Source organism: Hippocampus bargibanti, linkage group LG01 (assembly GCF_051943395.1).
Source record: "Hippocampus bargibanti isolate YZ-2025 linkage group LG01, ASM5194339v1, whole genome shotgun sequence".
In the NCBI taxonomy this organism is placed as follows: domain Eukaryota; kingdom Metazoa; phylum Chordata; class Actinopteri; order Syngnathiformes; family Syngnathidae; genus Hippocampus; species Hippocampus bargibanti.
In genome coordinates this window covers 21,584,369-21,595,676 of record NC_142734.1, presented here as the reverse complement: position 1 = coordinate 21,595,676, position 11,308 = coordinate 21,584,369, and the positions used below count along the sequence as shown (strand labels likewise).

Here is an 11,308-nt window from a genome sequence, read left to right as displayed (position 1 = left end):
CCATCGCGTAATCAATCTTTTTTGCTTGGACTGTATCGTTCGAAGATTGTTGTTATTGCATAGCGATGTGTATATATTTTTACAGTTGGTATTATATGCACAAAAGTATAAGAACACCGTATCAAACTGAAATGTGTTTTTCCCTTCAATGCAAAGGTTACAAGCATTGGAACCACTGATAATGTCTCGCTCATATTATAATTGCGTTTGAACCATGAATGCACACCATAACACCCATAACACAACGATTTCAGTGTATAGTATTTAATCATGTTTTTATGAGCTGCAATCGGTTGAGTTACAGCGTTTTTTTAGAATTATATTTAGTTTGATTCATTCTTCATGATGCCTATTTTTTTTAAACCATTCTCTTTGCAAGTCAGAGTCCACATATATTTAAAGAATCCAACACGTAGCTTTTATTGTATTCCGGTGAAATACAATATTCCTGCAATACATTAAACGGATCGTTAGACATTTTATTTCTCTTCACCACTGGGCAGAATAATTTTGCTGGGGTCATAGTAGTTTTCTCCTAGCAGAGGCAAACCGTCCTTCTCTCTCTGCAGGATCACACGTTCAGCTTCCCTTCTGGCCCATTGGCGCATCCTGCCACACAAAGAGGCATTGGAGAAATACCCAGTGAAATATTAAGAGGACCAGCCTATGCTAAGATAACCAGTATTGATACTCCAAACCTAATTCCAAAGAAGTTGGAACTTTGTTTGAAAACTAAAAAACAAAATAATACAACAAAGTACAAATCATGTTGAACCGATATTAAAATGAATACACTACAAAGAGAAAATATTGAAAGTTCAAACCGCTAAACTTGAAAATCACTGTGTACATGTCTGGCGTCCACTTGGCCTGGAGGACACAATATCCACACATTCCAAAAAGAATTAGAAAATGTGGACTTGTCAGACCACAGAACATTTTTCCACTTTCCATTTGTCCACCTTCAATGACTCTGGGACCGGAGAAGCCAGCAGCATTTCTGGGTGTTGTTGATGAATAGCTTTCGTTTTGCATAAAGGTGTTTTAAGTTGTACAGTGGGAAGTAGCGCCAAACAATAAAGCTGATCAGTTTTAACATTAAATATCTTGTCGTTGTCGAGTATATAACTTAATACTGGTTGAACATGATCAGCAAATCACAGGTTTTTGTTCTTTATTTAAGTTGAGCACAAGGTCTCAACTTAATAGTGGGTTTCTGTAACATAAAATTTGAACAAGGTTGAAATAAAACTGGAGTCTGTGAAAGTCCTACCCGTGGTCTGGTAAATAGTGAACGAACGTTCCGCCAAGCACGAGACACACAGAGATGCCAAAGAAGAATGCCAGTCTCATATTCCATTGATCAACCACCGGGTCGCTTGAGAAGCCATGGTACTCTGGATTCTGTGAAGCAGCAGGGAAACAAAAAACATTATGCCTAGAGTACAAATATCAGGTCCCGTGTTTCACAAGTGCCAAATTACGCATAGCAAATTCATTACAAAATGTAAATATGTTAACGCAACGACAATAAAGAATATAATAAGCAACACATTCCGTATTATAATTATATTAGTATTTATTAAATGCTGCATCCATCTGTCATAATGCAATGGAATCTCTATGTGTGCACACTTGAAAAGAGTCAACAGAATTAGATTCTTATGAACGACTTTTAAACAAGTGGAATGAGTATGTTCGCGTCAGACAACGTCGCCTCAAATTACTTTTATTCTCTTTAGGCTAGGGCATTCAAGAAAAAGGTAAGAAATATTCTCAAAAATAATTCTTTCGAAACCATGCCACAAAAGCGTTACTAATGAAGCAACTGGGGAACAGTTTAAAATTGTGAGGGCGGAAGTTAGGATCGATAAGTCATATTTAATTCACAATTAAACGTGAACGTCGAATTGAATGAGGAATGATGTGCACTAACTACGCCTCGTTCGTGTCAGTCACAACAAAGACAAGACGTCGACGAGAAAATCATTAGTCTCAATAGAAGAGTCATTTGTTAGTTTTAGTATGCGCGAATCAATATCACATTTATTGTAAGCGTGCAAAATTACAAGAACTCACCTTGACATACGGGCTGACCTCACCATGGCTGTCACTCGGTGCAGCCTGATGCAGCTCGGTCACAGCAGTCGCACCGGCAGCGCCACTCGGCTTCGATTGGGACACGCACCGAACCGGTAGTCGATAACATAACCGTGGAAAAACTGACCCAAGCCACGAGAGCCGGTACAACATTTTGACCTAGTTTGGGAACGAGTTTATTGTCCCGGAAATGGAAACAAAAGCTTCCGCCAACGGCGGGATTTCTTCTTTGACGTACGATGGGTTTTGCCGCGTTATTACTGCCACTTTGTGGAACGTCACGCACATTGCGACTAATTATTTTAGGTTCAGTCAATCGTCGCCTCAATGGCAATGGATTATTTGTGTTCACAGTGTAACTGGCGGGTATCTTGTCATTGGTTGCCACGACAACAAAAATATAATATATTTAGACTTGTTCTGTAAAGGTGTTTAATGATTCTATGCGAAACTTTGTGTTTTCTAAAATTCGTATTCGATACTTTATTTATAATGTTTTGTCATTGTCACTTCCGCTTCCGTGTCAGGTGTTTTAGCGAATACGGCGAGACAGACGGAACGAGACAGAAAAGGCGGTACTAACCAAAGGTTTAAATTTCTCAGTGACTCCTAAAACAATACCTACAATAGATTACATCACAGCTACTGAATCGGCTATTAAAAATAACAAACTTTCGTATGCAGAGGCAGATGATCTACGCATTAAAATATCAGCCCTTCTCAGTAGTGCTAAACTACCTCCGTCCAACATAACATTAGAAGAGGGAAAGGCGTTAACTACTCTACAAAAAGACAAAAATATTACTATTTTGTCAGCAGGCAAGGGCAGATGCACAGTGCTTCTCAACACATTGGATTATGAAGACAAAATAAATAGGTTAATCAGTGATTCTAACACTTATGAGCAACTAAAAAGGGACCCTTCCAATAGATACAAGAAAGAAATGATAGACTGTCTCCAAAAGTTAGAGAAAGGAAAACATATAGACAAACAGTTGTATTTTAGATTATACCCGGTAGAGGCCACACCATGTATCTATGGCCTGCCAAAAATACATAAAGAAGGGTTCCCCCTCAGACCCATTGTTTGTAGCATTGGCTCCTCTACATACAATGTAGCCAAATATTTAAAAACTATCTTAGCTCCGTTGGTTGGTAACACAGAATATCACGTAGAGAACACCACAGGGTTTGTAGAGAGGATCAAAGACCTCATATTGGAACCTGAGGAAACTTTGGCATCATACGATGTGACTTCTCTCTTTACATCTGTCCCAACCCCAGCAGCAGTCTCAGTGGTGAGGACGAGTCTGCTGGCGGACGTTTCTCTGCATGAAAGAACCAAACTTAAAGCGGATCACATCTGCAAATTATTGGAAATCTGCCTTAATACTATGTATTTTCAATTTCGGGAAAGATTTTATAAACAAATTCATGGTTGTGCTATGGGCTCACCAGTTTCACCCATAGTGGCTAATCTGTACATGGAAGAGATGGAGAAACAGGCCCTCACATCCTTCCTGGGACAAAACCTAGACACTGGTTTAGATATGTGGACGATACTTTTGTCATAATTAAATAAATTCAATCCTTCACAGATCACCTCAACTCTGTAGACATCAACATTAAATTTACTCGTGAGGACATTAAAGAGAACCAACTAGCCTTCTTGGATTGTAAAGTAATTATAAAAGAGGACAGAGTGCTAAAAACAGAAGTCTTTAGGAAGGCTACGCACACTGACCAATACTTACTTTTTGACTCTAACCACCCTTTACAACACAAATTAGGAGTTATCAGAACCCTCCAGCATAGGGCTAAACTAATACCAACTAGCATTGAAGGTAGAGAAAAAGAGTCAAAACATATCAGGCGAGCACTCACTAACTGTGGGTACCCTCAGTGGTCATTCAACAAATGTCAGAAAGAAACAATAGGGAATGAAACCAATAATTCTCAAGATACAAAAAGGAGAGGAGGAGCAGTACCTTACATTGCAGGAGTTTCTGAAAAATTACAGAGTCCTTTGACAACACAAAATTCCTACTTATTTCAAACCGATAAACACGTTAAGGCAAAAATTAGTGCATCCAAAAGATAGGCTACCAAATGAAAAACAAAGTAATGTAGTTTATTCCATACATTGTAAGAATGAAAATTGTAAAGAGCAGTACATTGGGGAGACTCAACAAATTCTCAAAAAAAAGACTTTATCAACATCGCAGGGATAATACAAGTGGGCCTCAATCGGCAGTACATTTGCACCTAAAAGCTAGCAACCACTCATTTGATGACAATGAGGTTAAAATCTTAGCGAAAGAACATAGATGGTTTGAAAGGGGGGTAAAAGAAGCGATTCTTATAAAACAAAATCCTTCATTAAACCGGTCTGGTGGGGTGAGGTTAAATTTGGATAATTCATACAATAGCCTGCTTCGGCAAAACAGGTTAGGCAACATTCATAATGCTGATGAGGTCATACCGGTGGGAGTGGGGGAAATGGGCCAGTCGTTAGTCAGGAATGTAGGAACAATCAGTGGGGCCACAGGGAGTGGTCCTCTGCTCCCCCCAACCTGAGAGTAGGGACCTATCCTAGCTGTGTCCGGCGCCGCCATGGCTGGACATTAGGGATATATAAATAGGGTCGATACGACCAGTCAGACTTTAGTTCGCTGACGAAGCCTCTTGGATAGGAGGCGAAACGTCCGAAACCTTCAAATTTGTACAGATGACGGCTGAAGAAACCTTCTTATTAACCGAAAGTAGACAAACGTTGACGTAGACTTGAAACTGTCGTTCTCTATCTAGCAGTTGCTCTGCTTGAGTCTCTCTCTCGAGACTTTCGTTGCTCTGCTTGTGTCTCTCTCGAGACTTTCGTTCTCTATCTAGCAGTTGCTCTGCTTGTGTCTCACTCTCGCATTAGTCTCGTTCCGTCTTTCTCGTCGTATTCGCTTTTATCTAAAACACCTGACACGGAAGCGGAAGTGACAATGACAAAACATAAATAAAGTATCGAATACGAATTTTAGAAAACACACATAAAGTTTCGCATAGAAACATTAAACACTTTTACAGAATAACAAGTGTAAATAAATTATATTTTTGTTGCCGTGGCAACCAATGACAAGATACCCGCCAGTTACACAGAGTTACGGTTTGTCCATCCATTTTCCAACCACCTAAGGTCACGAATATTTTATTAAATAATTGAATCTAAATATAACTGAATACATTGGAAATAGTAAAATGTGAACAAAAGTAAAAATATAAAAAATATATAATTTGCACACATATTTTAAACACACACCCTAAATTTTAACCACTAAGTTTCCAAGGCCTTCATGTTTTCACTTGTATAAGTATCGACAGTTGAATGCAATAGCTTGTCCACCATTCACTCGAGGCTGACCAAAGGTCTCTGGCATGTAGCTCAAATCAATACTATAAAACCCAGCCTGGCTCATGGTTAAGCCATGGCCAAGTACAGTGAGTACTATGTAATGACAACAATTAAAGACAAATTATCCGTTTAATTGGGATTCAATACACTATCAGAAAACGACCATATGAGACATAACACCATATGAGACAAGATGAGGTTTTTTTTAATAAACGCACACCTCTCTGGTTCACGGTCCAGTCAGGTACGCTTTAAAATATTTAATATGCTCATTATACATGGAAGGACTGGAAGGCAAGAGCAAATGTTACCATCATAACAATGCCAAAAAAACACACACATTCAAATTGAGAAAAACAAAGGCCTCAAAATAATAATAAACAGAAATGTTACCAAAAAAGTCCACTTTTGAAAAATACATTAATTCAAGTAGCTCACTTGTTGTAAAAAGGCCCCTTTGACCTTAATATTGTGCATATAATTTAAATGCAAAACAGTTCAAAGGTGTATAAACACAGCTCATAGTTTTGGCATATAGTGTCATGTGCTCAAAGTTCCAAAAACTAAACAAGGGGGGAAATGACTGGCAGACAATCAACAGGACTTGAGTTGACGCGAGTACATATTAGACATTTCCATTTTATATGTAAGAAAAAGTTCAACAGGGTTGACTCAATCAACGTGTTCATTACTTGATGAGAAAAAGCAACAATATTATAAGCCCAGGATACAAAAGCACATCATACTTTCTGATTCATGATATGCATTGACAGATAGATAGAGATAGAAGTTCACCAAAATGAAATACAAAACCCTGCAAAAAGTGGGAAAAAGTCGTGTTTTGATGGTATTTTAAGAGCCTGTAATTTCCTTATCATGTCACACATAAGCAACCTGACCCAACATTCACATATTTTTGCCTGGCTAATGAGGACATGTACAATCCCGTTACTTGAAAAGCTGTCGAAAAATAGCAGGTGGTGTTTATTCAATCGACCCAAAGAGGCAGCAGTTTCTACATCATAGCAGGAGATATTTTTAGCACAGATGAAAATACACTTGAATGTATCCGACTCCCAAGCGTGAGGCACTTCTCTAAAATGCAGCACCAGATGCTATGAGGTGTCAAACTATTAATCACACAGAAGCAACAACAGCAAAAGAAATGGTTTGGAGAGCCGAAAATTTCTCTCAGCCTCTCAGGCAGCTAAAAAACTTACATGACACAATGACACATAAAGTGGTTCTTTTGTTCAATTTGGCTAAACAGCAAAAAATATCTAAAAAAAATCAAGTGCAAAATTGTTTCATCCCTTGAAATGGGGGACCATACAGTATAATTACATACGGTCAATTATTTATAAATAGTATGATTACAGGATATCATAATTCACTGGGACTCGTTTAGAAATACAATTCCAGTTAGCTTGGGGTGATAATAAATGAAGTAAATGGAGCACAATTTCTGTAAAGCCTCTCTCATTCATTTGTTGGAGGCTGTCATATTAAAAAACAGGAATTCATGTGTCATTGCGAACTAATAAAGGCAACATAGTTATGATGTATTTATTTTAAAAAAAAGATGACACTGTAGACTTCGCCATCTCTGTGTAAAGCCCAGAGAGAAAACAAAAACTCAAGGACGCCATTTTGTGTGCATATTCATATGCATGGGCACTTGGGAAAACACAATCAAAGCCTAAAAAGAGACTAAAAATATAAATAATAAATGATAGCGAGACTGGGTTTCAAAACGGCCAGATGAAGTTAAACATGATGATAATGTGACAGTCCAGAATTTAACATTGCAGAAAAGCTTGCTGAAAAGCTAGCCTGATTTTAATTTCTCAATAGGAATTGTAAGTGCAGTCGTTCCCTGCACGGAGGATTGTTTTTTTTGTTTTATTTCAGGTTAATGAGATTACTTTAATAGAGGACTATTGAATATACCTTTTGGTGTCCAGACATTACTTGAATTGAAATACCAGCACATAATGAGAGCAAAATGGATGATGTGCATGAAGTGGCTGAGGTAATGTTATTTGAAATAGATTATCCAGTCAAAAAATGCATGCATTATAAACTTTGAAGGATGCAGGAAAAGAAAGCTCTATCGAAGTACGTCCCAGTGGCGACAATACAAATAACATGTTATGATCATTCCTGGCATCATTCCTAGATTGTATAATCAGGCATATAGATACCTCAGCAGCCAATTCCAGAATGGGAGGCTGTTTAAAATAGTCCACGCCCTACTGAGCCACTTTGCTAAGAAGTGACTGACAACGTCAAGAAAGGAATACTTGTGCAAATCACATCTGTGAAAGGAAGACTTTAGCTGTTGGTGAAGGAATGGTTGTTGTCAGGTTGTAGGTCGAGTTCCGAGATGAGGACTGAGGAGATGATAAGGGGCTATAAATGGAACGGGCAGGGATGGTTAAAGGTGGCGAGTACTGAGCAGCAGCGGCTAATATTGGAGAGTCTGAGCTAACCTCGTCCCCCTCCTCCGAGTCCCACACTTCACTCTGCAAATAGTCTGCAAATAAGGCCTTGGCTCGCTTCAGGATACTGCTCACGTTGTGGCGCCGCACCAGGCGATCAAAGTGCATCGCCAGCTCATTGTAATCCAGGCTGTTTTTGATGATGTGGTTGCGGTGTTCCAGCAAGATGGACAAGCACAAAAAAAGCATGAAGGGATTGCCTTTTCCAAACTCTTGGGGAGGGGGCAGAGAACACGGTTTGATACTGCTCTCAACTTTAGGGGAAGGAAGGTTATTGGAGGAGGACCTGGAGCCGGGCTGCGAAGGACTTCTTCCAAACGGCAAAATTGGTGACGAGAGAAAAGAGCGATTTTGAGCATGGGCATGAGCTGTTGCACACGTTTTTACAACCGGGCTTGTTACGTTCAACCCCGAACTCCTGAGCAATTGTGCAGAAGATGTGATGACTTTTGGGACAGTTCTTGATAAGGCCTCTCTTCCGCTGGTCGCAAAACCAAATGTTGGGGTAGAGTCAGGAGTAGTAAGTGACCAATTGGAAGGGAAGACTGAAGTTGAATGTGATACAGCGCCACTGTTCAAGACTGGCGGGACGGGAGGAGATGATCCTGGTGAAAATCCATTGCTGTAGCGTTTTATGAGCGGTGTTAGTTCTTCGGGATCCTCCTCGGTATCTGTGGTGGACTGACGCATGGGAATGCGTGACGATGACTGTGCATCAGTCAACCCCTGTTGCTGCTTCGTATCTTTCTTCTCAAAGCAGTTTGAATAGTATTTAAACTCACCAAAGCTCTCCTCAACAGAAGGAGTCACAAAACGCGCCTGACCCGCACCCACTGGTGGCGCGCGTCTGTCACAACCAGGTCCGGTTTTCTGACAGTTTTCAGCATTCCAATCGACATTAGTTTCTTCCCTTGATGGTCGAAGCATATATTGTCGACGTTGCTTCTCTTTTATTTGCCAGTCACGCACGGGGCGACTCCTGCTGGGAACGTCCTTGTCGGCAAAATTTATTTTATCCGTCTCTAATGGTGGTCCGAGCAGCTCCACTTCAGTTTCAGGTGGATCTGGTGGTAGCGAACTCCACATCACCTCGAGCATTCGAAGCGCATCATCAAAAGCAAACTCTCGCTTGAGCTCCAGAAGTAGCCAGCGGTAGCAAAAGAAAAGGTCGTCAGCTCCACGGGAAACCAGATATGAGTAGAATTCATAATCTGAGTACTGCAGAAGCAATTTTAAATGCTGGAATTTAATGGACATAAATTGTCCATCAGGCCGGAAGTTGCCCTCCAAGCGTTTCATAATGCCGCAAAAACAAATGAAGGCATGTGCTTCATTATCCATCACAGCGAGTATAGGTGAAGCGATGTCACTCATTCCTTGACAGTAAGATATCTGAAAAACAATCCATACACAAAGTTCAGAATGCACATTGACAATTCACAGAGACAACCAAAAAGAGGCAATTTTGTTCAAATGGAAACTATGAATTACAGTAATTCCGTTTTGAACAAAACTGCCCTCGAATGTCTTAAAAAAAGTCTCATATTCATCTGATCCATGCATTCAAATTTAACAGGGGAATTTGCTCCTTCCCCTAAAATGGTTTGAGTTCGAACCCATGATTTTAGCCTTGAGGAAACATTTTCTTGCATCAAATTACCATATATATATATATAAAAAAAAAAAAAAAAAAAAAAAAATCCTCGTCTCACCCACCATGGGTGGTGTCTGTCCACCATTTCAGCTCGGGTCCTCTACCATAGGCCAGGAAGCTTGAGGGTTCTGCGCAGTATCCGTGCTGTTCCCAGCACTGCGCTTTTCTAGACCGAGATATCCGATGTTGTTCCCGGGATCTGTTGCAACCACTCGTCGAGTTTGGGGGTCACTGCCCCGAGTGCTCCGACCACCACAGGCACGACTGTCACCTTTACCTTCCAGGCTCTCTCCAGCTCCTCTCTGAGCCCTTGGTATTTCTCGATTTTCTCATGTTCCTTCTTTCTGATGTTTCCATCACTCGGGACCGCTACATCCACGACAACGGCTTTCCTTTCCCCTTTATCTATGACCACGATATCTGGTTGGTTGGCCATTACCATCTTGTCGGTCTGTATCTGGAAGTCCCACAGGATCTTTGCTCGGTCATTCTCCACCACCTTGGGAGGTGTTTCCCATTTTGACCTTGGGGTTTCCAGTCCATACTCCGCACAGATGTTTCGGTAGACTATGCCAGCCACCTGGTTATGGCGCTCCATGTAGGCTTTCCCTGCCAGCATCTTACACCCTGCAGTTATGTGTTGGATTGTCTCAGGTGCCTCTTTGCACAACCTACACCTTGGGTCTTGTCTGGTGTGGTATATCCCTGCCTCTATGGCTCTGGTGTTCAGGGCCTGCTCTTGGGCAGCCAGGATGAGTGCCTCTGTGCTGTCCTTTAGGCCAGCCCTCTCTAGCCACTGATAGGACTTCTTGAGATCAGCCACTTCTGTTATGGTTCGGTGGTACATCCCGTGTAGGGGCTTTTCCTCCCATGATTGTCTGTCTTCCAGCACCTCATCCTCTGTTCCCCATTGTCTGAGACATTCTCTGAGTACATCATCCGTTGGAGCCTTCTCTTTGATGTATTCATGGAGCTTGGATGTTTCATCCTGGACAGTGGCTCTCACACTCACTAGTCCCCGGCCTCCTTCCTTACGGCTTGTGTACAGTCTCAGGGTGCTGGACTTGGGATGGAACCCTCCGTGCATGGTGAGGAGTTTTCGGGTCTTAACATCCGTGGTCTGAATCTCTTCCTTTGGCCACCTTATTATTCCTGCAGGGTATCTGATCACTGGCAGGGCATAGCTGTTTATTGCCCGGGTCTTGTTCTTGCCATTGAGCTGGCTTCTGAGGACTTGCCTCACCCGCTGGAGGTATTTGGTCGTAGCCGCTTTCCTTGTTGCTAGTTCGAGGTTGCCATTGGCCTGTGGTATACCGAGGTACTTGTAGCTGTTTTCAATGTCTGCTATTGTTCCTTCAGGGAGTGAGACCCCTTCAGTGTGAACTACCTTGCCCCTCTTAGTCACCATCCGACTACATTTCTCCAGCCCGAATGACATTCCGATATCACTGCTGTAGATCCTGGTTGTGTGGATCAGGGAGTCTATGTCCCTTTCGCTCTAAGCATACAGCTTTATGTCATCCATGTAGAGGAGGTGACTGATCGTAGCTCCATTTCTGAGGCGGTATCCATAGCCTGTCTTGGCGATTATCTGGCTGAGGGGGTTCAGTCCTATGCAGAACAGCAGTGGGGAGAGTGCATCACCTTGGTATA

General features: G+C 41.4%; 2 protein-coding genes across 3 annotated transcripts in view; both read right to left on the bottom strand.

Annotated features, from left to right (window-relative positions):
• Positions 1 to 395: 395 nt before the first annotated feature.
• On the bottom strand, positions 396 to 2,312 carry ndufb11 (NADH:ubiquinone oxidoreductase subunit B11). Its single transcript, XM_088999388.1, has 3 exons — positions 2,080 to 2,312; positions 1,274 to 1,404; positions 396 to 609 (listed from the first exon to the last, which is right to left on the bottom strand). The coding sequence occupies exons 1-3, from the start codon at positions 2,251 to 2,253 to the stop codon at positions 480 to 482; spliced, it is 435 nt and encodes a 144-aa protein (XP_088855514.1). The 5' UTR covers positions 2,254 to 2,312; the 3' UTR covers positions 396 to 479.
• A 1,898-nt stretch (positions 2,313 to 4,210) lies between these two features.
• tbc1d25 (TBC1 domain family, member 25) overlaps positions 4,211 to 11,308 on the bottom strand; it is a 30,848-nt gene continuing 23,750 nt past the window's right edge. For both annotated transcript variants that reach the window (XM_089003662.1, XM_089003672.1), the window contains exon 7: positions 4,211 to 9,393. In XM_089003662.1, coding sequence (XP_088859788.1) covers positions 7,813 to 9,393 — 1,581 coding nt within the window. In that variant the 3' untranslated portion in view covers positions 4,211 to 7,812. The remainder of the gene's footprint in view (positions 9,394 to 11,308) is intronic.

Coding starts and splice junctions, on each gene's coding strand:
- ndufb11 (XM_088999388.1), bottom strand. CDS start 2,253: ATGTTGTACCGGCTCTCGTGGCTTGGGTCAGTTTTTCCACGGTTATGT. Junction 1,405..2,079: donor AGGTCAGCCCGTATGTCAAG/GTGAGTTCTTGT, acceptor GCTGCTTCACAG/AATCCAGAGTACCATGGCTT. Junction 610..1,273: donor CACTATTTACCAGACCACGG/GTAGGACTTTCA, acceptor TTTGTGTGGCAG/GATGCGCCAATGGGCCAGAA.